Below are 13,705 nucleotides of genomic sequence, written 5' to 3' on the forward strand. Positions count from 1 at the left end.
AATACGCTGCAATATGTTTGGAGTAAGAACCTGAGCGCTCGGCTTGGTCACCGAGTTCATGGCGCGCCGAAGCACGTAGTCGCCACTCGCCAACTGATGATGTGATTACTGAGGACTCGAGCACGAGGTGAAGGAGACCCGTGCAGCCGATGTAAACTCGCGCCACGTCGTGCACCTCCTATTGGCCAACGCCGTAAGCCTGTTACAAAGATTGCTGGCACGCAGGTACACCGCGACAACCCAGGTGACAAAGATTGCCGCGCTCTCCCACATTCTCGACGTACAGACATGCATTGTTGAACCGCCTTCATACACATGCCATCACGGTCCCGTACCCCTACAGCTCCCGTCCCTCCTCTAACGCCGTGCCGTCAGCACTGGCGTCAGCGACGCCGTGCTGGAGCCTGGAGGCAGTGTCCTCCATCAGCGCAGCCAAGGGGCGGGCAGACGTCGCGATTGGCTACGTCGAGGCGTCATTGGCCCTGTTTGGATACCCTACCTTAGCTAGTGGTTAGAGTTAGTTTCTAGCTCATGACTAACCCTAAACTAACTTTAGCCAAATAGATGTTTGGATGGAAGGGTTTGATTGACAATAGATGCACTTTATGAAAAGAAAAAAGTGATTTTTTTAATGGATCACATGAGAACTAGCTCCAATTAGCATCTCTTGGCTGGTGGGAGAGAGAGAAAAAAATATTTTTTAATGAACCCCATGAAAACTAGCTTCAATTAGCACATTTTGTGTGGGATAGTTTTTTTAAGTGGATTAGATGCAACTAGCTTCAATCTAACCCTTATGTTTGGATACTTTAAGGCTAGTTGAACCCAAACTAGCTCAAACTAACTCTAGTCCATGAATCCAAACAGGGCCATTGGCGGTCGGCAGCTGCGCACGCACTTGTAGAAGAAGTGAATGAATAAGACAAACAAAGGTCGGACCGGCGCTGATTTTCCGGAGAGAGAGAGAGAGCGGACGGGATTTGAGATAGAGGATGACATGTAGAGCATGGTCGCATGTCCGTAGGTCAGCAAGAGGAGACTGTGATCCTGGGTGGATGGATCTTTTCCCGATTTGCCAAACAGGTCCAAGGTTGATATTGACCGAGGTTAAAAAGATTGAGGTAGACGTCGAGGTTCTATTTTGACAAGCTTTACAAATTCAATGTTTAAAATAGACTTTACTCGCTGGGAGTAAGGCCCTGTTTGTTTCATAAATCCTAGGACTTTTTTAAGTCCCAACTTATAAGTCATAAGTCCCTACCTGTTTGTTTACAGGGACTTATAAGTCCCGAGTCCCTACCTGTTTGTTTACAGAGACTTATAAGTCCATGTTGCAGAAAACGGGACGGCGGGGGACGAACCGGGTGGTGACGGGGCGGCGGCCGGGTGGCGACGGGGCGGGGCGGCGACTGGGCGGCGACGGGGCGGGGGCGGCGACCGGGCGGCGACGGGGCGGGGCGGCGACTGGGCGGCGACGGGGCGGCGACAGGGCGGGCGGGGACAGGGCGGGCGGCCGGCGGCGATTGGGGCGGTGCGAGCGACGAGGGGCAGGGCGGCGGCCACTGGATCGACTTCCGCGGGCCTAACCAGCAATAAGTCTCAATAAGCTCCTACTAGAAAGTCTTATTTGATAAGTCTCAAATAACCATAATAAGTCCCAATAAGTCCCTTGTGTTTGGTTTAGGTGGGACTTATAGGGACTTTTTTAAGTCCCAAAACCAATAAGTCCCTGAAAACAAACACCCTCTAAATGCTCAGGAGTCCGCTACCACCACGAGGCGTGCGCTTCGGAGGCGGTCCGGCCCGGGCAATATACATACATAAATAACCGGACTACGACTTGGGTACGGCATCGTCAACTCCGCGGACGACTCGGGGCCTTGCCTGAGCGCCGCACGCCGTGGATCCAGGGTGGGCTGCAGGCGTGCGAACCATGGACGGGAAGAAGCAACGGTCGGCGCTGAACCTGCCTCTTGGCTACCACTTTGCGCCGACGGACGAGGAGCTCATCGTCCACTACCTCCGCCGGAAGATGGACGGCCACCCGCCGCACCTGCCCATCTTCAAGGACGTGCCCATCACCGACTACCGCCCGGAGCAGATCACAGGTACGTACGAACACGACGACCAGCTCTTGTCCCTAGCTTGCATGCGCTGGCCGCGCGCTGGGTAGGTCTGGAATGTGCGCGGCCGGGTTGGTTATTTAGAACGGCGGACTAGCTAGAGAGATCGATCTGAGCCTGACGGCGTTGCATGCATGCAGAGGTGTTCATGGACTGCGGCGAGGACCGGTGGTACTTCTTCACCAAGCGGACCCGCAAGTACGCGACGGGCAACCGGCCGGACCGGACCACGCCGGGCAATGGGTACTGGAAGGCCACGGGCCCTCAGAAGGAAATCCGCGTCGGCGGCAAGCTGCTTGTCGGGCGCTGGCGGACGCTCGTCTTCTACACCGGGCCGGACGAGGAGGACAATACCGCCTGGACCATGTACGAGTACGAGAACCTCACGTCCGAGGAGGAGGCCAACGACAAGAACGCCGACAAGGTCATCCATCATCTTGATTGCCTTCATATGTTGGTGATCTATTTTTTGACTGACCGACGGGAATAATCTGTTGCTTTGCAGCTTGGCGAGTGGGTGCTGTGCACGATACAGAGGAAGAAGAGCACGGTCAAGGACAAGGCGGGCGGCAGGAAGAGGAAGGGCAAGGCGCAGAAGGGCAAGGCGCAGAAGGGCAAGGCCCTCCAGAATCAGGGAACGGAGGAGGTGGTGCCGCCGGAGATGGCGTGGCCAGAGGAAGGAGATGAGACGGGCATGTTGGAGTTGGAGCAAGCCAGCTCCCCCAACAAGAGACTACAAATAATGCAGCAGCGTGATGAACCGCCACCGCCGCCATGCCCGGAGGCGATGGTGCCAGCACAGGACTGCGACTACGGCCCAGGCGTCGAGCCGCCGTCGCAGGAACCACCGCCGCCGCAGCTCTCAGATTCAGAGATGGCAGCATCTCGCCCTGGTGGCTCATGCTACGACTTTGATCATGAGTCCATGTTGCTGCTGCTGCAATTTCAGATGGCGGGTCCAGTTCCAGTTCCAGGAGTAGGATACGAAGACTACAGCATGACGGCGTACCAGCCGGCCACCAGCTACCCAGATGATGCGGCGGCGCCTTTTGGGGCTTTCAGTTACGGCAGCGGCGCTGCACATCAACCGGCGGGTCACCTGAACTACGGTGGGTACGCCGGCGGTCATCCCGGTAGCCTTTTGGGCACCTGCAACAACACATATGCTTACCCGCAGCAGCACTCATACGCCGCCGGAATCAACCAGTTGGTCACTAGCAGCAACAGCACATACACTTACCAGCAGCAGCATTCACATGCCGCCGGAACCAACAACTTGGCCCCCAGTAGCAGCACATATACTTACCTGCAGCAGCATGCACACACAGCGGCCGACGGAACCAGCAATTTGGCCCCCAGCAGCAGTACATACGCTTACCAGCAGCAGCATGCACACACAGTGGCAGATGGAACCAGCAACTTGGCCACCAGCAACAGCATATATACTTACCAGCAGCAGCAGTCATGCGCCGCAGGGTCAGGGGAGCGATGAGCAGCGGCATTGGTCAGGGGAGCGATGTGCAGCCACAGGTAGAGCTGTGAGACCCGCGGCAGGAGCTAGAGAGTAGATTTGTCGGATGGTTAGGGGATATAGGACTTGCAGGCAGAGAGCAACCACTAGTAGTCGTCAACAACTCGGCGTTAGGGCAAGTATTAGTAGTTTATAGTATGCTTTAGGATTGTTGGGAGAAAAAGTCCGTCAAAACATATTCGTATGAGATCTAGTTTTATATGAGATCTATAGTTTGAAAGTTCATCTGCTTCCACTGTCCGTATCATACGCCTTTCAGCTTCATCTTTTTCATTTCATGAGTCATGTGACCAACCATCTATAATCGTTTTCGCCGAAACAGTCAGGATCGCAGTAGAACCGTAGCTGTTTTCCAGCAAGAAAGATTGTGCAATGGCATGTCCAAAAGCCCAAGGCTATCATATCATCTGAGATACTATTCCTGCTGAAACCCGAAAACTGAAAGTTTCTTAAGTGATGGGTAACTAAATACTCCAAATCCTCTGGCACGGGACATATGCACAGCTCCTGGTTCTCATGTACTTGGATACAGAATACAAACTAAATCCCCAGATGCTAGAGCCTAGAGTCAATTACATGTGCAGGTGATGCTCAATGATAGCCTGGGAGTCACACCAGTCGAAGACGGCAGGTACTGCTGGCTAGCTCTTCCTCATCTTTGACCTGGCGTACCTGCAGCTGGAGTTAAAGGAAACAAGGCCAAGGAACAGTTCCAGGGAAAACCAATTGCTGGGTTCATGTAAAAGATAATATAAAAACATTATGAACACCAGCCAACAAGCCGACAAGCGCGAGAAATTATAAGAACAATTGCATCTAAAAAAGAACCGGCAATGTCTTGAACAGCAAGAAATAAAGGATACTCAATTTGCAAGCCATCGCTGTCGGAAGAAGACAGCATGGTTCCTTTGAAGTTCTCCATAGCAGCTGTGGATGACTCGATATCCTGCACAATGAGGCCATGTCTCAGAAAAGTAAAGCTATGGAAACAGGGACGAAGAAGCCATATTACCCCCTCTTCTATTCTAGATGTATTTTTAGAATGCACGTAGACAACCCCTTCTAAACATGAAGGGCTAGTATACACCAACATATAGTGATTTGTCATATCAGACATTGTTCCTACATTGAACTTGCGTCTGGTTGTATTTATAATAAGTATAAGTACAAGAAAGTATGGCATCTGTGCGATTATGCCAATTCTATATCACTAACAAATGCAAAGGTACGGAAACCTAAAGTTGTTATAGTAAGTTGAAAGACAAAAAGAACCCATGTGCAATGCAAAGACAACCTGTGATGTGCCTATTGGTCATATATTTACTCAGAAGGCCATACTGGTCATATATTTAAATTTTTACAGTGGAGACAAACAACCATCTGTAGCATCTCTGAAGAACAGGTAAAATAATATAACTAAAACGTAAACAACAAAGGTAGACATACCGTAAAATCAGCAAATGCTGCAGGCAGTCCACCGCGGCGACGCATTTTAAGCACATGAAATCCAGGTTGCCTGCCAACAATAAGCAATAACCATCATTTTATTTCTTCTACAACTTCACTTTAGTGAACATATTAGTAGAGTTTAGTCAACATACTTCGACAAAAGTTCCTCTAGTTCCTTCTCTGTACATGTTTGTCCCAAATTTGAAAGAAATAAAGTAGAGCAAGGTGGAATTTTGTCTGGCTGATCCTGTACAATCAATGTCGTGTTTAAGAATTTAAAAAAAAGGGGGGGGGAGACTGCATGGGAAAATCAAATATACTTTTAGGGTTATAAATTGATATGCATCCATCATTAAAACATTGCACCTGTGCACTTCAAAATCAAAAACATATATACAGAACGCGTAACAATATGTGCAGATAAAGAAGACATGAAGAAACATGATAAAGGCATGTGCACTGTCCCACTTACAAGCCACATTCGTATTCAAAACATTTATAAGAAAACATGTTCAAAGTAACCCAGTTCGTACAGATACACCCCTTTTCAGATTGGTAGATAAATCAAACTACTACATGATTCTTCAAGGCATGCAAAATCTACATTGCAAGCGTAATTTAGACAGCCTCTTGTAATAGTCATTAAACAGAAATATGAGCATGAACACAAGTAACATCATGCCACAATATAGAATCTGGCAAAGCATGCTACAAAAACATGCAGAACCGGTTTATTTGCTTCACAGCACTGACGCAGTGTATATTAGTTTTACAAATACGATATAAGATCAAAGTGTGATGAAGTGAAGCTATGACACAAAACTCACATTTGAAGAACGCCCCTTCTGCTGCTTGGTCCCCGGTTCACCACTGTCCATCAAAGGAAACATCAATCAAATATCATCAACAAATCCATGCACAATCGGCAGACATAAGAGACGTGGCTCACTAGCACTAGTGTTTAACTAAGTTGAATGCCAACTTAAGAAATATAACTAACTGAAACTATGAGTAATGCTAACTGCATGTCAACCTTTGGTCCGTGAGTAACTCGTTCTTGTCGCTGGAATTATCATTTTCTTCATCCGATGGTCCATCAGATCCACCCTGTCCTGAATGTTTGGTTGCCAACAACAACAACAATGTGCAGGTGAGATACAGTATGTTGTAAAGATAGTGTGTTGAGAACCCATACTGCAACCGGCATTACTTTTATTTACATGTGAGTGCAAAGTCATTCGACCGCAAATTGTTTCCTAATAGGGGCCTACCAAGTGCAAACTCTTACTGCTGCTAACATGCCAATACTCTTGCTAGTTACTTCATGAAATCAACTCAAATAATTTTAGAGAAAATAAAATGAAGAGGTACCCCTCGAAGTAATCAACTATCAAAATTAAGTGTTAACACTCAAATTGTGCTCCTCAAGGTATGGAACATACCACATAAATAACACGAGAAGGAAGTGAATGGAAGCCATGTTGAACAGCAAATTTCTAGTCCTTCCTAATTTCTCTTATAACAAATTCAGTCTGAATGCGATTTTTTAGATGGCACTACAGTGGCTTGCGAGCTAGGTGGAGTTGAGGACCAACTCCCTTACAGATGTGAGATATTATCAAATAAGTATGACCATTACCATCATCATTGCCTGATACATCATCATCACCTTCATCACGGTTGTTATCATTGTCAGAATTTTCCTCTGTCCGAACTCGCTTGTCAATTACTCTGTAGACCTCACCGCCCCCTAACACGAAAATTGTAATCCATTGAATGGTGTGCAAGTTTTTAATAGCATTTTAATTGGGGAAACTGATATGATTAAGAAAATTAGCAATAGTGCACAAAAAGTACCTCCATGGCGTTTGCGTGAATTTGACTTAGCTAGCTCAATGTGCAAGCAATCACCGTTATCGGGGTCAAAAACAGATCCCTAAAATGGAACACAAAGTCAGACTGGTGCTAATGACAATCATGTGATCAACACTATTGATACAGCTATGAGGCCAGAACGTAAGAAGTAGATAATTTTTTGCTACTACCTCATACATCGAAGATGTACTTTATACATTAGAGGCACGTGTAGAGCTTTTTGCCTACTCATGTGGTCAAGGTCTGACAAGTAAAAGCATAAGAGTTTTTCTATATCACATTTATCCAGTCTGTGAGTTTTGATTCCATGTAACTCGAGCAAGTCAAGTTTCCTCTAACAACCTATTGATGCAAATCAAGCACCTTTTACACAACAAGCACTGTCAATTTGTTACTCAGCATATGGATTTTCATAGTGACTAAAGCTACCCTGGAAATTCACTGTATTAAGTCCATTGTTTATACGGTGTCCCGCCTTATAAACAATGATTAAGACCTGCTGCAGAATCTTTAATACAACGATTGAACTTAAGATGCCAGCAAGAATTTGGTACAACGTTTCGCCTAAATTCATATCCACATTTGCACAGAGAAATTCTAACAGCACAAACAGGAAAAACGCAGAAGGAACTTGACTCGCAGTATAACTCACATTTAGCGAAGCCATGGCAGACAAGGCCGCGTGATGGGTGAAGAATGACACAAAGGCAACAGCCTGCAGCATAAGAATTCAGATACGACATCAGGAAAAGAAAAGAAAAAACAGCCAAATCTAAGTGCTGTTTTACATACACCCCAAAAGGGGCGAGGTAGAAATTATGTCTTGCCGCCGCAGAGCCTAGGGAAATTTGGAATTCGTTCCGTCCACGCTAGTCATGCAGAGTGAAGTCTAGGGCCGAATCGAAGGGCTCTTCCCCTAAATGCCTAGGCGAGGGTTTAGTCAAGAGTGAAGGGCGGCGCACGGGTTAGGGGGAAGGGGGGACCTGGTTGCCGCGGCCGGTGTACTCGAGGAGGCAGTGGTCGAAGCCGGGGCGGCGGGAGAAGAGGTTGTGGATCTCGCGGGGCTTGACGTCGTCGGGGAGGCCGGCGACGAAGAGCGTGACGACGCCCTGCCGCGGGTCCGGGTGCTGGAGCGGCTGCGGCGCGTACAGGTGGTAGTAGGGGTCCCCCGACGGCGGCGCGGCGGGCGGCAGGTGGGGGCGGCGGTGGGAGAGGCTCATCTCGGCGGTCGCGCGGCGCGGCGGAGGGGAGAGGGGCGCCGCTGGGTGTGTGTTTTTCCTTTCTGCTGCGCACTGAGATTAGCACGGACCGGTTTAACACTGGTTTTCTTTTCGCACTTTTGTGCTTGCTGCGGCTGGTTTTCCCTTAGCTGAAAAGATCCTCCGAAATCTTCACTCGATAAAAGAACTATATTCAAAGCAAAATACTCCCTCCGTCCGGAAATACTTGTCCTAGAAATGAATGTATCTAGACTTATTTTAGTTATAGATACATTCATTATATCCATTTCTAGGACAAGTATTTCCGGACGGAGGGGGTACTATGTAGCAACTCGAGTACCGGATAAAACTCAGTATGGAAATTCATAAAATTCAAGACCAACAACAACAACAACAACAAAGATTTTAATCACAAACAAATTTGGATAGGCTAGACGTGAAATTCATAAAATCTCGCAACCAATTCATGGTTCTGCCATATGGATAAATAGATTTCACGTGCATCTCTTCATGGCTAGTTCTTTGGTGATACTCGAGTCATTCACATCTCTTTTTACAGACCCCTTCTCATGTCAGGTTCGGTCTACCCTGGACTTTTTTGACATTATCAGCACAATTTATCCGTTCACTATGTGGTGAAGTTTGATCTCTCTTTACGGACTCCTCTCATGTGACGTTCGGTCTACATCAACATTTTTTGACATTCTCATCACACTTTAGTTGTTCATTATGGGCTGAAGCTTCTGAAGGCATGCGCTGAAAATGCGCAAACCATCTCAAACGATGTTGGACCAGCTTCTCTTCAATCGGTGTTACCCCAACTCTATCTTGCATATCATCATTTCAAACTCGGTTCTTCCTTGTGATGCCACACATTCATATCAACATGTGCATCTCCGTTATACCCTCCCTAAAAAAATTAGTTCACATCAAGTGACAAAAAAAAGAACTTGATTAACAGTAGTGAAGTAGAGGCACATTTCTCCTCTCCTTTTTTCGGTAGTTTAGCTTCTCGCTTAAATAAGAGACCTTTTATTTTTGTTGTGGTGATTTACATTTTCATTGATTTTTTGTCAGAACTTATCGAGGTTTATTATTTGGACCCTAACAATTTGGGCTCACACGGGCGCATAATGTCCTTGTTCGCACTTTCCTGCTTCTCTTTACTGATTCGAGTCATTCATGTCCTTCTTCAATGACTTTTCTTTTATATTTTATATTTGTTTTATGGCAGCCAAAGGCGGATTTTCCTTAAGTGTTCTGAGTTTCACGAAACCTCCTAGATGAGGTAAAATAAGCTAAAATATGTTGGATAAACATTGGAGGGATCACGGAGGCACATAGAAAATGAGGGGGTGATGAGGGGGACACACGCAACCCAGCGTGCCCAGGGCTAAACCGTGCGGAAGGACATGTGGAGCCCCCGTTCACCCTCGTGGTTGGCTTTTGGAGGGTAGTTGCTCACCCAGGTTATAAAACATAAAACTTTTTAAGTTACGGATACCACAACCGATAAAATGATGAAAGGTATCTGATTTCAAGATCCATAAAATACTCCCTTGAAACATAGACCAATATAGGGGAGACCATTTCCCTTCCACCGCCATTGTCATGAAACCCAGAGGAGAAACACCCCTCTTTCGTGGGAGAACGCCAAGGATGAAGGATGAGGGGGGGGGCTCACGCTATCTCATCTGGTTGCGTCGGAATGTGTAAGTTCATCTGGTGCACCTAGAGGACTTTGGGTGATTAATGTAAAAAAAATCAAAGGACTAGTATGTTTTTGAGTATACACACGTGAAAGCCCCTCAATATTTTGTTTAACAGAAGTGTATGACCCCTAAAAATTGTGTGGAAAAACCGAAGAATTTGAGGAACATGAAGTTCGCCGCGAGGAATATGAAGGTGTAATGAAGACTTTGGTTTTCTAGTGTCATTTTTTTCTATCGAGTCAATAGTGCAAACTGTACTATTAAGGGGGTGGTATAAGTGAAAGCTGAGATAGAAGTCTTCTTGTGTGTGTGTGTGTGTGCGCGCGCGCGCGCTCAATCCAGCCAAACTTTTATAGTGAATACTTTGAAATATGCTTCGAAGTAGTTCATTTAGTTTCGGTATCGAAGAAGTTGCTCATAGTCAAAACATAACAACAACCACACATTGCAAGTTTGTTTATCAATAAATTGGATAAGCAAATTTAAAAGTTTGGATAATACGGCTTGAAAATCATTTTATCTTGGATCATGACATATTAGAGAATACCATAGCATATCCGAAAACCCGATTAAGACTTAGATCAAATTGTGTTCAAGTATCAAGAATTTCTTACCATATCTTGTACTATGGAATTCGTATTCGATTTTACTCAAACATTATCCTAACCACTTACACTTTTATTTGACGGGCTCTACATTATCATCTGCATACAACCGGTGGTATTCTGAAGTGACTATTTTCTATCGACAACTCATGCCCTAAATCAAGATTTGGTCATCTTTACACAATCACATCCCTTATAGTCTGATTAAATGAACATCAGTGATGACTTAAAATGTTTATCTTCTTCGGTCACCTAAAAGATAATAAACAGAATTAATTTACGTACAAATGTGCCGACTCAATCCGCTCAAGGAGGTAGGAGTGCGTTTATTACTAGAAATGGATGTATGTATGTACGTATGTATGAAAGTTTGTATCTATATTATGTTAAAAGATAACACATCTGATGTTACATTAGACTGCGACGATGTTGCGTCAATTGCAATCAACGATGTTTATGTCCATGTATCGGTTTTAGCCTAGTTTTTTATTAATTAATCAGATAACCTTTTTTTAATTAACCGATGAGCCAATTCGTTTGCCTGTGTTCACCGGGACCGTACAATTTATGTTGGAGGTCAAGCAACACTCAACATTAAGACCGTATGAAATATGTGCACAATCACTAAAATAAAAACATTCTACTGAAAATATAAACAAATACTGGTAGTACATGGTGTTGAGACTTGAAAGGCCAAGGGCAAATCGACACGTGCATAACATAGTCCCTAGATGCCATTCTTGCCACCTGAAAATGCCCCTAGAGTATAACATGGAACACGGCTATCCATTAACCCAACAATGTTCTGTTAGTTATAGTATCTGCAGAAGAAAAGAAAGAAGAAGACTTGACCGTAAGAAAGAGGGAAGACTTGACCGTCTCGAGAGAAAAAGATGGTAGACTTTCGAGTTCTGACGACAAACCTGCGCCAGCCAGCTTCACGGGCGACGTCGTCGACGAGAGGCACGCGACGGCGTCGGCGAAGCACCTCCGGAACCTGCGCATGCCGTCCGGCGGCAGCGAGATCCCCACCTCCGCCCCGCCGGCGCCGCCGCGGCACTCCGCCACCGACATCGCGCCGGTCCTCGCCACGGACACGATGCCCACCTTGGCGGGCCTCCCGAACCCGAAGTCCACGCCGTACACCCGGAACCTGGGCGACCCCGCCAGCGTCAGCGGGACCCCGCCGCCGTACGCCTCCACCACGCGCTCCAGGCACACGTCCCAGCTGCCACCGTCGCCGCCGCCGCCGCGCGGGCGCGTCGCCTCGTCGATGGCCGCGGCCACCGCCGAGCACGCCGCTAAGAGGCCTCCCGCGCCGTCGGCGGTGATCTCCTTCTTGCTCGCCGACGCGAAGCATAGGCCCAAGCAGTTGCCGAGGTACGTGGCGGGGACCGGCGGGTCCAGCCGCGCTCGGTGGTCGGCGGCGAACACGGCGTAGGCGCGGTCGTTGCTGCTGGCACCAGAAGATGAAGACTCTCCATCGCCGTTTTGTTTGGCGCGGTAGTAGCAGTGCCAGATGAAGCCGTACGTCGCCACGGTGGACGTGAGGGGAGGCGGCCGCGGCGGCGACACTTCGCGGCGCGCCGCCTCGCGGGCTACCGTGTCCTTGATGGTACGCAGGAGGTCCTCGGACAGCACGAAGGTGGCGAGGAGCTTGTCCACGACGGCGTCGGGCGACCTGAGGAGCTTCCCGTCGCGGTCCCTGTACGGCCTGGGGGCGGCGAAGGCGTCGTAGAGGTCGTCGCGGTCGCGGATGAAGGTGCGGCCGATGACGGGGGGCTCCGGCGCGGCGGAGGCGCCGCAGGACGCCGCCGCCCACGCCCACGCATGGAGGAAGTGGGTGGAGCACGCGCCGTCGCAGGCGGCGTGGTGGACGGTCACGCCAACGGCGAGGCCGCCACGGCGCAGCAGGGTGGCCTGCAGAGCCAACACCGCGCCGCCCTCCGGCAGCCGCGGCACCAGCGGGGCGATCCTGGCAAGCTCCGTCGGCTCGTCCGTGGCGAGCTCGTCCGCGCCGATGTGATCGTACTCGGCCACGGTGAAGCTGACGCCGTCGCCCGGCTGGTAGTGAAGCTCGTGCCGGTTAGGCGCGCCGGGGGTGGGCCGGAGGCGGCCGGCGAGCGGGTAGAAGGAGCGCAGCGCCTCGGACAACGAGTCCTGGAGGTTGGAGAGGAGGGCACCGGCGTCGACATCGTCGTGCTCGTGCGCGTGGTGGAAGAGGAAGACCCGCTCTACGGGGGAGGTGTGGAGCCACATGGCGTCCATGTAGGTGAGCGGGAGAGAGAGCTCGGGGAGGGGAAGCGTCGCGCCGCCGGACGACGGCGAGGGCGCCACGACGGTGGCGCGGAGGACGCGAGCCATCCTGTTCGCGCGAGATCGATGGGCAGTGTACGTTACGAACGTAGCGTCGGGTATTTTTTAAAGTACGTAGCTTTGAGTTGATAGTAAATGTTTTGGTTGATGGTGCCACGTTGATTGATACATCCCATCCGATCCGATCCAAAACTTTGATTGATTTTTCTTTGAAAACAAACTTTTTTTTCGAGGGTACACCAATGATCGTATCAAGCTTTATAGAAGGCTTTGAGAACAAACTTTGATTGATTGATGATGCAGGATTTTCTTTTTTGAATAAAATTGAGGATGCAGGATTCTGGTCCATCCACTTTCTAAAACTTTGTAAGGAAAACATATTTTTATTAAACTGATAAATGACACACGGGTGACACGAATTACTCCGGTGTGACGCTTTTTACAGCTAATGTTATCACCAAGAATAAAGAGTAAACCAAATAAAAACTGAAACTTGTCATTCGAAAATAAAGTTGTCATGTTTGACAATTAAGTTTGAAATCCTCGCATCACTAAACCTGCATTTAAAAACGTTGAGAATTTCATGTGTTCTTGGCACACATGTGATACTTATCAGGGTCCTATTTTTAGGGTTTTGAATAATTCCAATAGAATCAAGCCATATTCTGTTCCATCCACTCAAGTCGACACTTATCTATGTGAAATTTCGCAAACTTAGGGCCAGTTCTTGGGGCCGATTCTCTAGTTTTTTTTTTAGAATTTCTAGCCTCATTCATTTAACTAGCCTAGTTAGTTCACCTGCAAAAAAAATCTAGGTTAGTTAATGAGGGATCAAAATTCGAAAAAAAGTTGTGTAAAGGACGGATTCTCAAAA

The 13,705-nt window shown here is 48.0% G+C and overlaps 2 protein-coding genes across 2 annotated transcripts; both read right to left on the minus strand.

Annotated features, from left to right (window-relative positions):
* Positions 1-4,034: 4,034 nt before the first annotated feature.
* LOC123410820 lies at positions 4,035-8,261 on the minus strand. The gene is made up of 10 exons (XM_045103760.1): positions 7,962-8,261; positions 7,631-7,693; positions 6,961-7,039; positions 6,743-6,853; positions 6,137-6,215; positions 5,931-5,973; positions 5,256-5,350; positions 5,101-5,170; positions 4,518-4,600; positions 4,035-4,326 (listed from the first exon to the last, which is right to left on the minus strand). Exons 1-10 carry the CDS (start codon positions 8,196-8,198, stop codon positions 4,296-4,298), a joined length of 891 nt encoding a protein of 296 aa, XP_044959695.1. The 5' UTR covers positions 8,199-8,261; the 3' UTR covers positions 4,035-4,295.
* Positions 8,262-11,071: 2,810 nt separating this feature from the next.
* On the minus strand, positions 11,072-12,879 carry LOC123412493 (phenolic glucoside malonyltransferase 1-like). The gene is made up of 2 exons (XM_045105438.1): positions 11,439-12,879; positions 11,072-11,336 (listed from the first exon to the last, which is right to left on the minus strand). The coding sequence occupies exons 1-2, from the start codon at positions 12,877-12,879 to the stop codon at positions 11,305-11,307; spliced, it is 1,473 nt and encodes a 490-aa protein (XP_044961373.1). The 3' UTR covers positions 11,072-11,304.
* Between the last annotated feature and the right edge of the window lie 826 nt (positions 12,880-13,705).

This window comes from Hordeum vulgare, chromosome 7H (genome assembly GCF_904849725.1).
Source record: "Hordeum vulgare subsp. vulgare chromosome 7H, MorexV3_pseudomolecules_assembly, whole genome shotgun sequence".
In the NCBI taxonomy this organism is placed as follows: domain Eukaryota; kingdom Viridiplantae; phylum Streptophyta; class Magnoliopsida; order Poales; family Poaceae; genus Hordeum; species Hordeum vulgare.

Bases quoted from the DNA above. Each gene is read 5' to 3' on its own strand.
- LOC123412493 (XM_045105438.1), bottom strand. From the start codon at position 12,879: ATGGCTCGCGTCCTCCGCGCCACCGTCGTGGCGCCCTCGCCGTCGTCC. The intron at 11,337-11,438 runs GTTTGTCGTCAG...TTTCTTCTGCAG, and splicing joins CGTGAAGCTGGCTGGCGCAG to ATACTATAACTAACAGAACA.
- LOC123410820 (XM_045103760.1), bottom strand. From the start codon at position 8,198: ATGAGCCTCTCCCACCGCCGCCCCCACCTGCCGCCCGCCGCGCCGCCG. The intron at 6,854-6,960 runs GTACTTTTTGTG...TTTTCGTGTTAG, and splicing joins TTCACGCAAACGCCATGGAG to GGGGCGGTGAGGTCTACAGA. The intron at 4,601-5,100 runs GTATGTCTACCT...CTCATTGTGCAG, and splicing joins CAGCATTTGCTGATTTTACG to GATATCGAGTCATCCACAGC.